At 35.7% G+C, this 17581-nt stretch overlaps 1 protein-coding gene across 1 annotated transcript in view; it reads left to right on the plus strand.

Annotated features, from left to right (window-relative positions):
* Usp7 (Ubiquitin-specific protease 7) overlaps positions 1 to 17581 on the plus strand; it is a 518151-nt gene that overhangs the window by 126748 nt on the left and 373822 nt on the right. Inside the window, exon 6 of the mRNA XM_090378438.1 lies at positions 12474 to 12538. Coding sequence (XP_090234564.1) covers positions 12474 to 12538 — 65 coding nt within the window. The remainder of the gene's footprint in view (positions 1 to 12473; positions 12539 to 17581) is intronic.

Genomic DNA, 17581 nt, shown 5'->3' on the forward strand with positions numbered 1-17581 from the left:
TTTGCACGTGAAGAAACTTTGTTCTCTCTGGGTGCCGCATCAACTGACTGAAGAGCAGATGACACGACGTGTGACTTGGTGCCGGGAGATGTTAAAAAAGTTTGATAAGGGACAATCTCGGTATGTGAACAACATCGTGACAGGTGACGAGACTTGGCTGTACTATTACGATCTGCCGACCAAGGCTCAAAACAAAGTTTGGGTCTTTGATGATGACGACACACCCGTAATTGTGAGAAAATCCCGATCTGTAAAGAAGAAAATGATAGCTGTATTTTTCAAATTGAGTGGAATTGTGGAACGTGTCGTTTGGGACACGCAGAAGACAGTCACAGCTAAGTGGTATACTGAACAATGCCTGCCTAAAGTCATTGGATCTATGAAGAACCTGCGGCCAAAGTCAAGCATGGACACCTGGTACCTCCATCACGATAATGCTGCAGCTCACCGCGCCAAAGCCTGCACCGAATATTTGACCACGACAGGACTGAAACTTCTCGAGCACCCTCCCTACAGTCCAGACCTTGCTCCCTGCGACTTTGCACTGTTCCCGCATGTGAAAATGAAGCTAAAAGGGAGGCGGTTTTCCAGTGATGAGGACCTTCTATGGGCTTGGGACAACGAGTGTGCTTTACTCCCTAGTGAAACTTGGCAGAACTGGTTTAAAGATTGGTTTCGGAGGATGGAGAGGTGTATTGAATGTAGAGGAAATTACTTTGAAAAAATTAAATAAACAAAGCTGTATTGCAAAACTTTCCTAGTACCCTTTGTAGATGACAATAAGAACTTGCTTTGTGGATTCCATTATTCTTTACTCAGAGAAAAAGGAAATAATGTTTGTCATTAAATAACCTCATTGTCAGCAATTTTCAATCCATTGCAGGATGCCTCTCTAGCAACTTTCGAGTTCCTTCTGTTTTGTGGAATGGCCCTCCATTTACTACCCACAAAGTCTTGAACTTCATTAAATAACATGTTGAATAAATTTGTTTTTTGCATATGTTATGTGCTGAATTGTAACTAGATTATACATACAGTAATACCCCGAAGTTACGCGATAGGTGGGTCCGACGAAAATCGCGTAAGTCGAATTCGCGTAAGTCGGGGCAACTTTGCATATAAATACATATAAATTTTGCTTAATTGGGACCAAGGACTAACAAAAACACTAGTTTAGAGGAAAAATATTAATAAAATTGCAGTTCTTTATACATATTAATACAAAATATGTATTAAAAAAAAACAAATGACTTACGTAAAAAAGTTATTTCGATGTCGATGGCTTCATAAAATCTAACAAATTCGTCTGACGACACAGCGCGTTCTTTTTTTCCCGCAGAATTTCTTCGTAGCAAGCTAATAATTTTTTTTATTCCTTGCTTTGTAGCTATAACGCGTTCTTCGTTGGAGTCTATGTTTTCTAAAATTTTTAAGCCCTTTACAATTGAGCCCTTTTCAATTTTCAACCTGTCAAGTTTGCAGTTGTCATGTGCTTTTCGCCGTTGCTTCATTTAGGCCTGTAGCACGTGCAATATTACATGGTCTTTCATTTCGCTCAAAGCGTTTCACAATTTCATATTTTTTCTCTATCGACAGAGGTTGACTGGCCATGAGCCTTACCGGGGAAACCCCGGTGGGCCAGTGTGATTTTGGCCATAAACCATAGTATGAGGCCACTATAAATTTTCCCGGGTAAGAATTTTTGACCCAGTCCGCCTCTGTTTATCGATAATTGCTTTTCTTTTTCTCTCTGAATCTGCAGTGTCTTCACCAGGACGCTTCCTTTTCACACCTTTTAATTAAGTATTTTACTCATTTTTAGGGAATAAAGCACAATTACAAAACGAGGAGGCACGCTTGATACGCATAAACAAAGCTGCGCGCATGTAGCAACTGAATAAACAACACCATAAAGGCAGAGATACACTATTAACACCTCACATTTCTAGGGGTTACTACCATAAAACAATAAAAATCCAGTTGCGTTTCTGCTAGTGAAATCTGTTATAAACTGGTAGTAAATTCGATCTAATTGCATTTGCGATTATACCGATAGCTGGAATTGTGTTGGTTTTTACGTTATTATGGTGAAATGTGTTTCCCCTTCACTGATATAAAAAACATAAAAGCAACAAAGTTGAATTTTGTTCATCTTTCGCTCTCATTCTCCGCCGTTGCACCGTATATCGATAACATATGAAAAACGACCTTGAAGATAGTGGGCGGCAGCGTTGCCAAACGAAAAAAATCAAGAACCGCGTAACTCCGAGTTCGCGTAAGTCGGTGTAGCGTAAGTCGGGGTATTACTGTATATTAAATATTTGTAAGTACTGTAATTATTCATGTGGTATATGACTTTCATCAACCGGTGAAATACCACCACTTTGCTTATTGGAGGCCTGAAGTGGTGAAACCCATGTTTAGTCTCTAGAGCAAAGTTTCCGGCATCTCCCCCCCCCCCCCATACTTCTCCTTCAACCCATGCACGGTACTAAGTACTATAGGTTTTGATACCTTTCGTGCTTGGGGTTTTCATAAAAAAAAAAAAAAAAAAAAAAATGTTGCAAAATCTTTTAGATTTCCACACAAATTTATGCTTTGGAGGTTTCAATAACATATTGGCCAACACCTCATTGGTAATATAATCACCATTTTTGCTCTCAGAATTTGTTTGTCAGAATTTTGAACAATTTCAATGATAGAGATACCACTTTGCTGTGGGAAACTTCCATCATATTTTGGGAACTGATAGGCTTTAATAAATTTATTGCACCATCTTTTATCTAATCAGCTGGTGATATCATTTAGCAGAGTATTTAAAGTATCATTATTGGAATCAAGTGCCCCCCCCCTCTGTTCACTAGAGTTATTTCTTTGTCTTAGTTAATAAACATTAAAGACAACCACCTAATAAATAAACCTTCACCGCAGCATTGAAATATCCGCAACAAATGTATTTCAGTATTTCCCCACAGTCAATGGCCAGGTGAATCACAGTGACTGAACAATACAGGTACACTCCACTTGCCATTAATTGGGGCCTTAAAAACAAAGCACTAACTGAATGTGCATTAAGTTGAGGAGTGTTTTCCTCCTAAAGAATATAATGTAAATACTTTTTGCTGTTGGCATGATCAGCATTTCTCAGCTGATTTTAAGGCATTGCTTTACTGTATAACAATATTAATTGAAGCAGAATCATAATTAAAACTTTAAATATAAACTTTAAATACATAAATTATGTGATATAGTATATGTTAAATTAAATGCTTGCAAAATTGCCCTAAATTTAGCACCCCCAATACAATATGTTTAGAATGTGCAGTCTAGTTTCCAGCAAAGTTTTTCTGATTGCTGTTTAACTGATTTGTGTTATTTACACTAGCTGATTCATGTGACGTCTTTGAGGCCATTTAAAAAAAAGGGGGGGGGGAGTGAACTTTAAAGTACATACAGACATCTAAAATCAGTCATGTTGACCCACAATGCACATAAAAAAAATATGCAAACTAAAACTGTGTACTATAATGGGACAGATTATAAAGTGAATACAGCATTACTGAGAAAATGCAACTGAAAGTAAATCCCTGCCAGGAAATGACCGTTTCTAAAGAGAAGTTGTATAAACAAAACTTCAGTAAACTTCAGCTAATTAGAACCCATGATTGGGAGCTCCCTCTTCAATAATACTAACAGGTGGGACGTTGTATAGAGTCTTTTTTTTGCAGTACACATTAAATTGGTGCAGTGAACACTTCATTATATTTTATACCTATGGCAAATGACCATTTTACCTCTGTGAACACAGAAAACTTGTGGCAGTACAGACAGAAAATTAGTGCAGAGATTACCCATAGATAGACACAAAAAATAAATTTTGAGCAATAAACCTACAGCTTTCAAAATTTCTCCTTGTCATAAATGAAGTGCAGCATTTCCAGTTTGGCTGATAATTTAGCTATTTTCTCTTTAATTAAAGTATTAGTTAAAACTATGAATTGCAGTTTGGAAAACTGCATTAAAAAATTCAAAAATACAGAGTGCTGTAGTGAATAGGCACTGTGAGCTGTGCTCTTCTGCAGAAATCTGTCCTATTATAATACACAGTTTTCTGCAGAAGAGCACAGCTCACAGTGCCTATTCACTACAGCACTCTGTATAATATTGGAAAAATGTTTATAAAAATACTTAGTAATTACGGTAAACTAATAATATATAAAAATGGCAATAATAAACAGATTAATATCTATAATAATATGTATACCACTGCATGCTGTATTAACACATCCTCTAATATATAGAAAGTCACGTGGATCCCAGCTGTCACATTACTGGTTGGGGCTTATCCAGTTCCCAGACTTGGTACCTGTTAATTTTATCAAATTCTTGAGATTCGCATTGAGGGATTGAGTATGTCAGAGCATTTGAAATGGCTAAAACCGATCCAATAGATGAAGTCTGGACAGGGGTGAATCTTGAAGTTGTTGGAGGGACTCTCCATTAACAAACAACCGAGGTCAATTAGAGTTGACAGCCTTTTATTACAAGACATATGATCAAGTCTGTTGATCATATTTCTTGATATTAAAAGGCTCATATATTCCTGAAGAGGGAGGAAATGCTTTTGTGTCGCCCACTTAGGTAGCTAATATTCTTTGGAGTATGTACTTGCTATTTACGTGGCTAGCTTTCACGAGCAGATATTCAAAATGGCACTTGAAGTGGAATTCTAAATCCAACACCATCCCAAGATCACTGTGTTTTGGCACAACTAGGGTAACTTCATCAATGAGGATGGGCCAAATTGTAGCATGGACAGGCTTAAGATGTTAACATTGTGTTTATGCACATATGCACAATGGGGGATTTTAATTATCTTGGATTGAAAATCACTTGACCTTAAGAACCATTTTCTTCCGATTAGATGGAGCAAAAACTGGACATTTATGTCAGCAACCTTTGTCAGTGGCTGCCTAATTCAGTCATGGTGAGAAGAAAGTCCAAAAATGACTATATTCTCCCAATTCAGATTGACTCAATCTCATAATTTTTGAATTGAAGTCATTGGAAAAGCCAGTAGTGAAAAGGGTAAAGAGAAAACAGCATTTGTGAGATTTAGTTGAATTAATGTTGAGTTTAAAAACTGTTTAAGATATATTGCACTGCTAGATTAAAATTTATTTTGTTGGTACTCGTACCATGGTCATCTGTTGGAGTGATTTTGGTCAGCAGCTTCAGATAATCTGCATAGCTGTTTCAACTTTGTTTGCAACCATTGACAGTGGTTATAAATTTTACCTCACTTACTCTGTGCCTTGGATGCTGTTTGCTACATTAAAATTTTATTGCAACTTGGGTAATGGCAGTGAAAGAGAAATCCTGATTACTAAAAAAAAATTATGAAATTAGGTAGGGAATACAGATTCTGCCCCCCCCCCCCCATTCACACCATGTAATATCCCACATATAACATAGGTCAGGAACCATTTTTCCTCAGAAAAAATAAAGATGTGGAGTAGGTAGATCTTTCGTTGCTGATTCCATATATTTTTTTTTTAGTTTTTGTGATCAGACTAATTATGCAAACATGATTGAGACTGATTATACCCGATGTTGCTAGCCAGCTCACCTGTATGAATATAATCATTATTTATTACTATTACTATAATTTATTTATTTTATGATTGTTTGAAGATATCTGTAACCTTCTTATTTCTTAATTTAATTATCTTTTAAATAATTTCAAATAACATCCTGTGACTTTTGAAACCCATTCATAGTCATTCTTGGAAAGTGAAAATCACCCTAACAAATTCTGTTATGTATTCAGCTGTCTCTCAACTAAATTACAATGGCATACAATCCTGATGGATATTCAGAAATAACACTGGTCAAGAAGTATTTTTCATTTGGGGGGGGTGAAGTAGATGGATCTTTGATTGCAAATCTCTCTTCAGTTTTCCTCTATCGCATCTGGTTTTGTGATGAGGCTGATCCCATGGACATGACTACACTGATTATATCACTTGCATTGCTATTTATGCCAACCCACATGAATATAATCATTATTTATTTTGTATTTATGTGATTGTTTGACTATACCTGTATCCTGTTATTTCATAATTATTTTATTACACAGCTCAGCATCAATTTCCTCCCTGAAATAATTTCAACAGATTCTCATAGGAAATATGTTCAATGACTTAGCCTCAAGCAATAACTTAGCTTGAGGCTTCAGCTCTAAACACTTTATAGTCTAAACACATCATACACCATCAGGCATCTCTCATATTGTAGAGTTATACTTCATAACTGTTTTTCTATCATTGCATCACTCGGGTACCTAACCACCCACCGAAGAAGGGCCAAATAGCCCTGAAACGGTGCTGTTTGGGTGGTGGTTGTATCCATCTGAGAATAAGTAATGTTAGTCTTCTCCTCAGGTGAAGCATTACTTATTCGAAGTAGTGCAATATCATGGCAACTCGTGAAGGTATTCACAATATGAGATATAACTTAAAACGATGCCGTTTTGCTAACATTTTGTTAATTCAGATTTGGCTATGTATTATTGATGCTTTCCCACTATACTTATACATAGTCTAGACTTTTCGATAGCTTGAGGCTTCAGCCCTAAACGCTTTGTAGTCTTAGATATGTGCTTAAAAAGTTCTCATAATTGTGAGTTTTCAAATATTGTACGTTAATGACCGAAAACCAAGACCTGTAGTTGGTTTAATCATCCTCTTCTGTTTTATGTGTTTATTTATTTTTATTTTTTCTGTAACATTTGGGGGATTTCTAGAGTATTTGGGAGCTTACTACACTGGTGTTCAAAGAAAGTGCATCACCTAGGAATTTCACATTTCTAAGCCTTTTTCGCAATGGTATGTTTCATTAATGACTTGCATCACAAATAGAAATATAAACAAAAGATATTTATTAATAGTTAAGCCAAAGCTAAGTAATATTTGACAGATGCTCTCAAAAAATTTCAAAAGTAACATTTGCAACCTTTATACCACAGTTTTGGTAAACACAACAGTTATGGCTAAAATGTTATCTGAAGCTCTCAATTTGCTCCAGTTTATCATTTCAAATGGAAAACAAAATGAAAAGCTTGCCAGGTGTGCAAACTAATATTTAGTTGAACCACCTCTGGCTCTGATAATAGCAGCACGCTATTGAGGCATTTACAATTTCTGAAGATGATCAACTGATAGTTTGTAGTTCCAAACATGAATTATGGCTTCCTCAAGTTCGCGAAGGGTAGTCTTTGGTTTCTTTCTGGCAACTGCTGATTCCACTCGATGCCAACAGTTCTCTATAGGATTCAGGTCCGGGCTGTTTCCTGGTCAGCTAACAGTTGTAATGGACCATTCTTCCAACCATTTTTTCACCTGTAACAAATGTAGAAATGAAGCTAAAGTAACTACAGAAGTGCCTACTTACACTTTTTGCCCGATGACAAGGGGAAGAGCCGACCAGGCTAGCTGGGTGGGTAAAGTGCTAGCCTGGCAACCCAAAGGTCGCAGGTTCGAATCCCGCCTTGGGTGTTGGATCAGAGTAGAAAATGCAAAAACTTTGGGAGGTGCATTATGGCCACAGAAGCTTATGCACTAACAAAAACAAAGAAACAAGAATAGTCATCCTGAAAGATGCAGTTACTTGGCAGGTTGAAATGGTCTCTAATGGTTGGCAGCAATTTGCCTTCCAATATAGCCAGGTATCCATTGGCATTTATGGAACCGTTTGTAAACTGCAGGTGACCTACTCTGCGATACAAAATGCACCCCCCCCATATCATTTGGCTGGTAGAGAATTTTACTGTAGACACCATACAGTCTGGATGGTTTTCTTCACCACGTCTGGCGAATCGTTTGTCTCCCATCAGAGCCATGCGGTTTGAATTTCTTCTCATCCGAGAAAATAACTGACTTCCACTGCTCGGGGATCCATTGGACATGCTCCTTACACCAAATTAATCGGGCCTTTTTCATTTTTTGTGTGAGGAGGGGCTTCTTAGGACAACAGGCTACAAGTCCATTTTTGAAGATGTGTCTTCTGATTGTTACTGCCCTTGCTACCACTCCTCTATGTTCTTCCCTTCGTTTCAGCTGAAAAGAGCATTCTTTTCAGCTGAAACGAAGAAGCTTTAGGGCATAAGTGCTTCAAAATGTGGTCCTGTTTTGGCATAGAGACTTGTTTTGCATCCAGTTCCTTTTTTCCTATCAGCAGTACCAGTATAATTGAGTTTGGAAAGAAATCTATAAATTGTCGAATGATTACAAGACACTCTATAAGCAATATGAAGGAAGAACATCATTCCTAACGTAAAGCAACAATAGCATTCTTTCTTTCATTGTGGCGTCAACTGCGCGTAACTTGCCATCCTGACACAAGCAAGGAATGACTGCAACTCTTGCAGAGTGTGCTTATATATCTGAAAGTAACAGCTGATGTAATATTATATCATCACTTAGCGTGTCAATCTTATCTGATGCAATCTGTAAGAAATATTGCCATACACAGTCCATTCCGGTTATTTTGGGCACATCGGGACTAGTGCATTTTGGCCCGATTAAGCGGCTGCCCCAATTATCTGAAGTTTCACGTAAATAGTTAAAAATACAATGTACTCCCCCCCACCTTTACAATTAGTTTACTGTACAATCAAATCACGTTACGACGAACTCACCATAGTAAAGTACCGTTCACTATACGATGTGTAGTAAGCGTCTGTCATTGTGATCACGTTTGTGAATTGAATTTTAATTCTATTAAACAGCAATTCTAATTAGAGAAAATAGGAGGAATATTATCAGGCTATAAAAGTAAAGATATATTAAGAACAAATTTACCCTTTATTACCTTACCAATTAAAAAATTAAATGATACGTGAAAATCGGAAGAATACACGTTATAATCGGAATAATTAATACATAATGTAATATGTAAATACGAACTAGTTGACATTTCTGTTCACTGACATTTGTAGGTGGGGTAAAAATTTAAAACAATTAAAAGATAAGCAATCAATAACAAAGAACATGGCACACACAAATTGCAAGTAACACGATTCGCGCAAGTGAGAACTAGAGTAACAAGTTACAAAGCTTTAAAAATAGGAATGAAGAGAAGATCTGAAAATTAATTTTTTTATATGATTTAAGATTTCATGGAAGTATAAACACATTTCACCATAATAACCCACAGAATTCCAGCTGTTGGTATTATCGCAAATTCAGTAAGATCGAGTTTACTGTCCGTTTATGATAGATTTCACTAACAGAAAAGCCCAATAAACAGGTGACTGCTAATTGTTTTTATTGTTTTATGGTTGTGACCTCCAGCATTTCGACTGAACCACGTGGTACCGTCGGAGACAATCGTAGGGTAATCTCCAGTGCTGTGGTCTCCTGCCCTGATTAAACTGCAGGATTAATTGTCCTGCCGTTTAATCAGGTTAATTGTCCCAATTAAGTAAAGTAAACCTTGGCTATTTTCTTGATTGGTTTCTGTTTTTTAAGATTTGCCCCAAATAAACGGCTGCCCCGATTAACCGGTGGCCCAAATAACTGGAATCCACTGTACTTAAGTTATTTGGACTGCAATTACAATTTTAGGGGGTGATGCATTTTCTTTGAATACCATTGTACAACATCTGAGAACATTCTGGAATGTTCTTGAATATTGTTTTGTGTGGTAAAAAGGTCTGGAAGGTTTTAGAACTTTCAAATGAGTTCTATAGAAACATTGTGAGCCTTCTAGAAAGTTCTCTATCAGTATATATATATCAGTATGAAAATGCTTACTTGGGTTCTGCAACAAGTAAGCATTTTCATTCTAAAGTGTGTTTTTAAGAGGGCGAGTGGTGAACAAAGAAAATTAGTGCTGATAAACAAGTGTTATGTGCTAGAAATAAAAAAAATCTACAATTTCTTAATTGTGTTCTTATGTGCACATAGCTACGTGAAATGTGTTGCATTCTTGCCGAAATAAACCTGAGAGCTTTTGCTACATTTGCAGAGAAGTGATATTAAAATTGCAGCAGAAGCCAATGTCCCAGCTTGTGAGAAAGCCTATGTACCCCATTTTGGATGTAAGGTTGTATATCAAGATAAAGTATGAGCTCCGCAGATTTCCTGTAGCTCATGTTCAAGGACATTAAATGTCCTTTGACTGCCTCTAAGGCTTAAAGGTAGTCAAATCAACCTTTTGCTGCTCCAAAGATATGGTGGGAACCTCGAGACCCCATAAATGTTTGCTACTTTTGCATGACCCATATTTATAGTTTTTCTGAAGAATCCAAGCATAAAGTAGAGTATTATTAATTTTGTGTGACCCATATTCCTGGTTTTTCTGAAAAATCCAAGCATAAAGTAGAGAATTCCAGTATACCTTCTGCTCTACAGTTGGCTCCTCAAAATGATAAGATGTCAGTGCCAAAACCAACAGAAACTTATAGACTTGACTCTGATTCAGATTGCAAAAAGGAGTCTCCAGAAGATGCAGAACCCAGAACGAATACAGATCTGTTCAGCTCTTGGAAAGCCGCATCTAATCACTCAGGCAGAATTGAATGATTTGGTCAGAGATTTGGACCTCTCCAAAATAACATTAAATCTGCAAGAATCACTCTGAATTTTAACAGGGGTCAACCCCCCCCCCAGCAGTGTTATTTGATTTTAAATTGTTTCACATAAGATCCTGTGAATTACTGAAACACTTTGATTGCCAACCCTGCAAAGGATAAAATTCAGACCAATATATTCTACCAATATATGGTAGGCCTCCGTAGCCGAGTGGGCAGGAGCGGGAGTGCAGTAGCACACGCTCTTTGAGTAGACCGGGGTTCAAGCCCCTGCCTGCTGAATACGGTCGATCTGCCAACCCGCACTGGACCAGCGTGGCAGATTATGGTCCATTTCCCTCAGCATGAATTGTTGAGGAGGCTTCCACCCTGCAGTGGGTTGATAATGGCTGCACTTTACTTTACTTTTATATTCTGCTATGTATACAATGTTTCCCTAACTAAATTACAGTGGTGTACAATCAAGACGACAGATGTTTGGAAAATTTCCTAGTTTTTATTATTTTTATTATTAGCCATATGGTGCAAGGAAGCTTAAGGCTTATGCTGCACCAGCCAAAAAAAAAAAAAAATTTCACAGTCACCCTGAGAGAGAGAGAGAGAGAGAGAGAGAGAGAGAGAGAGAGAGAGAGAGAGAGAGAGAGAGAGAGAGAGAGAGAGAGAGAGAGAGAGAGAGAGAAGTAGAAAGGAATCACCAAGAAAGAGAAGAATGATGATATCCAGCTTAGGACCTTGGGTGTGCCAAGCCCATACTCACCAGATGTGAGCCCCTTTGCGTGATATACTTAAGCTATCTTCTATGTGACCAGAATAAGGAATGTGCACAATGGGTTATTTGTGCCACTTGATCAAATTGTTTATGTAACTAGTTGAACAAAGAAAAATGCTAATGTTTGTTTGCCCATCCACAATATGGAGGAGCCGAAAGACTAAGGTTGTGATTGTTACTTTTATAATGGGAATATAACTGGATTCTCATCAAAGATTGAAGCCATGCTTGTTTATCAAAACCCAGCTCCACTGATGAGCGAAATCCCACACGTTGACAGTATGCCAGTTTTTCAATCTGAAAAGAAAAATGTTCAAATCCTGTTTGGTGTGCAAAGTATTCAAGATGCAGCAAGAAGTCGTTACTGGGAAAAAAAAAAAAAAAAACATATGTTTCTCAGGTTATCTTGTTTGTTTGGGAGTTTTACCATGCAAGGGCAACGTGGCCATAATGCACCAGGTTATCTTAATCAGATGGCATGTTCCACTGGTTATCTTAGTCAGAATACTTGAAATGAAAGCAAGTAATCGACCTATATGAGGCCTCTATAACCTATGTTTCTCAGGTTATCTTAATCAAAATACTTGAAATGAATGTGATTCACCTGTATGATGAATCTATTTTTTTACTAATAGATGTCTAAAAGTCTAAGCTTCATACATTTTATGGACTGCAAAATAAATTTTAAAATTTTATTTTTCAATCTAAACAAAGTTGTCAAATTACCTTAATTTAATGTTAATATTTAATCTTTAATACTAAGGTAAACTACTTTGAATTTTGCTATTAGATTGAAGATTACCTTGTGATTTTTATTATTGAAAATAAAATTATTTCATAGCAGATTTCAGATAATCTTTAAAAATTATTTTGTTCTAACTCAGTGAACCTGAATCGGTGGGGACCAGAAAATAAATTTATTCATTGCACAAGAGGATGGCCAGTGAAATTCAGAAATGAACTTACTTAAGATGATTCTCATTTTAGTATACTGGCAGTGTTAGCTATTAGAAACTATTAAAAAGAGGACAATAAAAAATACTGTGTATTTATAATTTTTATGTTATCTAAAATAGTATTATCTTCAATGTGTTATTTCACTTTTTCTAGAAATTCAGCACCTATTCTATAGCAAAGAAAATGACTGGGGATTTAGTCATTTTATGGCTTGGAATGTAAGTAAGAATAAAAGTAGTCCTTTGCATAACTAACATGGATGGTAAACAAATGTATTTCAGCTTACTGTTCTCTGAACGTAGATTAATTTATTTATAACTAATTAGTTTCTTATTATTATTATTGTCAATCTTGCTAAAGGTAAAAATGAGCTACATTATTAAATACAACATTCTACATTATTTAACAGTTGAACTTGATGGATCATATATCTTTATTTTATGTATTACTTATATTTATTATTGCAGACAAGTATTATCATTTTAACAAATAATGTTGATTGCCACTGTTTGGTTATATTCCATTGAACTATGTTCATGAAGGTTGTTTACCCTTTTATAGGTTTTAGTAAGGTTATTTTATTTTTTTTTTTTTGTAATTGCAGAAATGGATTTTTAAATAAATTTAGAGTGTACAATACTTCCATTGAAAAAGTAGATTTTCCATTTTGTAAAAGCAGTTAAGTAAAGTATGTTTCAAAATTAAGTACAGGTAGTTCTCGACTTTACGAGTTAATTCATTCCTAGCGTGCGCGCTCATAAAGAGAAAACTCGTCAAGTGAGAATTTATTTTCCGTAGATACAAGGTTAAAAATAGGGGTTACATTCTCAACAATGAAATTAGTTAGCTAATTAGTTTATGTTTAAACAATGATTGATTTGTCAAAAGAAATGAAAACGCATCCTGTAAAATCAAGCAAATTATAATAATAGAGAAATTATTTACGGCTTACAAAATTGTTAGTAAACTTATAAAAATGTTAAAGAATGTTTATTCTTCATCACCAACTAAATGCACATTCGTTGATCACTCATTATTGGTTTGGCACTCGTTGGTTTGTTGCACAAGGAGTCGACTTCTTCAGAAACGTTTCAAGAGGCGTTTGTTTTCAAGATAATCTTCTCTTTTAATTATAAATTTCACGATTGCATGCATAAGCATTTTTTAATGGCACACACACAAATTGCAACTAACACAATTCGCATGGAATAACAAGCTTACAAAGCTTTAAAAAAAAGGAATGAAGAGAAGATTCTGAAAATTTATTTATGTTTTTTATATGATTGAAAATTCAGTGAAGGGGAACACATTTCACCATAATAATATAAAAAATCACACAACTCCAGCTATCGGTATTTTTGAAAATGAAAGAAGATAGAGTTTACTACCCGTTTATAATTGCTTGCAGTAACAGAAAAGTCTAATAAACCGGAAAGTGCAAATTGTTTTTATTGTTTTATGGTCGTGACCTCCAGAAATGTGCTTTAGAAAAATATCACAAAGGCGTTTAAAATTGATTCTTATAATGGAACATATGATAACGATGAAAGTGTAATGATTTGAATTGGTAACTAATACAATTTACAAAACCACGCTCACGACCTTTTATATGGTTTTAAGATCACGCTTGTGACCCTAAAAATGACATTTTAGAGAGTAAATAGCTTAGTTATACAGTGAAAATTTCAACTTCCGAGATCTTGAAACAAATTACCAAAAAACAATGTGTTATTGGGTTCATATAACGATATTTTAACGATACGATGGTGTCTCTGGAACTGATTAATATCGTAAAGTGGGGTACACTGTATTGTATAGCTATGCATGTGGTTTGGAATGCAGAATTTATGAATACAGTAATACCCCGAAGTTACGCGATAGGTGGGTCCGACGAAAATCGCGTAAGTCGGGGTACAACTTTGCATATAATTGGGACCAAGGACTAACAAAAACACTAGTTTAGAAGAAAAATATTAATAAAATTGCAGTTCTTTATACATATTAATACAAAATATTAATTAAAAAAAAACAAATGACTTACGTTAAAAAGTTATTTCGATGTCGATGGCTTCATAAAATCTAACAAATTCGTCTGACGACACAGCGCGTTCTTTTTTTACGCAGAATTTCTTCGTAGCAAGCTAATAATTTTTTTATTCCTTGCTTTGTAGCTATAACGCGTTCTTCGTTGGAGTCTATGTTTTCTAAAATTTTTAAGCCCTTTACAATTGAGCCCTTTTCAATTTTCAACCTGTCAAGTTTGCAATTGTCATGTGCTTTTCGCCGTTGCCTCATTTAGGCCTGTAGCACGTGCAATATCACATGGTCTTTCATTTCGCTCAAAGCGTTTCACAATTTCATATTTTTTCTCTATCGACAGAGGCGGACTGGCCATAAGCCTTACCGGGGAAACCTCGGTGGGCCAGTGTGATTTTGGCCATAAACCATAGTATGAGGCCACTATAAATTTTCCCGGGTAAGAATTTTTGACCCAGTCCGCCTCTGTTTATCGATAATTGCTTTTCTTTTTCTCTCTGAATCTGCAGTGTCTTCACCAGGACGCTTCCTTTTCATTTTTAGGGAATAAAGCACAATTACAAAACGAGGAGGCACGCTTGATACGCATAAACAAAGCTGCGCGCATGTAGCAACTGAATAAACAACACAATAAAGGCAGAGATACACTATTAACACCTCACATTTCTAGCGGTTACTACCATAAAACAATAAAAATCCAGTTGCGTTTCTGCTAGTGGAATCTGTTATAAACTGGTAGTAAACTCGATCTAATTGCATTTGCGATTATACCGATAGCTGGAATTGTGTTGGTTTTTATGTTATTATGGTGAAAGTGTGTTTCCCCTTCACTGATATAAAAAACATAAAAGCAGCAAAGTTGAATTTTGTTCATCTTTCGCTCTCATTCTCCGCCGTCGCACCGTATATCGTTAACATATGAAAAACGACCTTGAAGATAGTGGGCGGCAGCGTTGCCAAACGAAAAAATCAGGAACCGCGTAACTCCGAGTTCGCGTAAGTCGGGGTATTACTGTATTTAACTTTCATTTTTTGCAATTAATGTTCATATTTTCGATTTTGTTGATACTTGATACTTGGAGGGAAAAAAAAAACTTGTAAAACGAGAACTGCCTGTATGTCAATCTCCATTAGACCATCTATTTTCAAGGTCAAGGGCAGACTGCATTAGTTTTAAAGTTTGAAGCAGAACTACAGTGTATAATTTACAGCTATTGAATTAATGCTAAATTAATTCATTGTATTGAAGGAACAGTGCACTGCTACTTAAATATAATGAACCACTGCAGTGGTTCAATGTGATTTATAGAAAATTACAGTGGATTGTTTTTCATGTGTTTTGTCACAATCAACAAACTGTTCATTATTTACTAATATTTGATGGCTTTCAGTGAGAAAGTTAATGTTATGGTAATTTTGGCTCTGATTTTCCCGAAATGAGAAATTTCAGTCAATTTGTATCTCCAATTATCTTGTTTTGGCTTGTATTTGATTCTTCAGGCTTTCAGTTTTAAGTTCGGAATTCACACGAATAAGTACCTTTTCTATTTGATACAGTACTACCTTCACTAAATGCCTTGAATGAATGCAAAACGTTATTCTTTTCTTTGTGTGAATTGTAATGTCACCAAAATTGTAACTTAAATGGCCATTGCTTCTTCTAATTCGCCTCAGTAGATGCAGAATTTATTTGAATTGTATTATCGTGTAGTGACACAAGTTTGGGAACGAGAGTATCCATGTGCTAGTCAAAGAATTTTCAGCTCCCAGGAACAATAAGTTTTTGAAAAGTTTTGCCATTTTATTGACCTAATTGTCATCGTATTCTAAAAATAGCTTTATAGTCCTAGTCACACTGTTTAGTTTAATTTTAAATTTAGCTACAAAGGTCATAGGTTACTACTTAATATATTCGGAACCTTTGTATCAGTCAAATTTTGTCACCATTGTTATAGTGTTATTGACTGAGTGATAGGGAAAATTCTAGTACAGTCCATTCCGGTTATTTGGGACACACATCGGGACTAGTGCATTTTGGCCCAATTAAGCAGTTGCCCCAATTATCCGAAGTTCCACGTAAATAGTTAAAAATACAACGTACCCCCCTTTACAATTAATTCATTGTACAATCAAATCATGTTATGACGAATTCACCATAGTAGAGTACCGTTCATTCTATGATGTGTAGTAAGCGCCTGTCATTCTGATCATGTTTGTGATGAATTTTAATTCTATTATACAGCGATTCTAATTAGAGAAAATAGGAGGAATATTATCCACAAGCTATAAATGTAAAGATATATTAAGCACAAATTTACCCTTTATTACCTTACCAAAAAAAAATTAAATGATACTTGAAAATCAGAAGAATATATACGTGATAATCAGAATAATTAATACGTACTGTAATATGTACATACGAACTAGTTGACATTTCTGTTCACAGACATTTGTGGGTGGGGTAAAAATTTAAAACAGTAAAACGATAAGCAATCAATAACAAAGAACATGGCACACACAAATTGCAAGTAACACGATACGTGCAAGTGAGAATGGAGTAACGAGTTATAAAGCTTTAAAAATAGGAATGAAGAGAAAATCTGAAAATTAATTTTTTTATATGATTGAAGATTTCATGGAAGTGTAAACACATTTCACCATAATAACCCACAGAATTCCAGCTGTTGGTATTATCGCAAATTCAGTAAGATCGACTTTACTGTCCATTTATGATAGATTTCACTAACAGAAAAGCCCAATAAACAGGTGACTGCTAATTGTTTTTATTGTTTTATGGTTGTGACCTCCAGAATTTCGACTGAACCACGTGGTACTGTCGGAGACAATCGTAGGGTAATCTCCAGTGCTGTGGTCTCCTGCCCCGATCAAATGGCATGCTGTCCCAATTAAGCGAAGTAAACCCTGGCTATTTTCTCGTTTTTGTTTTTTAAGATTTGCCCCAAATAAACGGCTGCCCCGATTAACCGCTGGCCCAAATAACCGGAATCCACTGTATTTTTATATAATAATAGATAGCTCCGAAGTTTGAATCAAGTAGGCAAGCTGGATAATTTTCTTTATATATTATAATTAACTTTTAACTTTCAAGCATAACTGTATCGCCTAATACATATAACATAAACTTAGTAGTGTCTTAGTATTTTTTCTGCGTAACTTGTTAATTGGAGTAGGATTATTTTTGCATTTAACATTTTATTTAAAAT

This window comes from Mastigoproctus giganteus, chromosome 7, assembly GCF_048544385.1.
Source record: "Mastigoproctus giganteus isolate SK-2022 chromosome 7, ASM4854438v1, whole genome shotgun sequence".
Classification (NCBI taxonomy): domain Eukaryota; kingdom Metazoa; phylum Arthropoda; class Arachnida; order Uropygi; family Thelyphonidae; genus Mastigoproctus; species Mastigoproctus giganteus.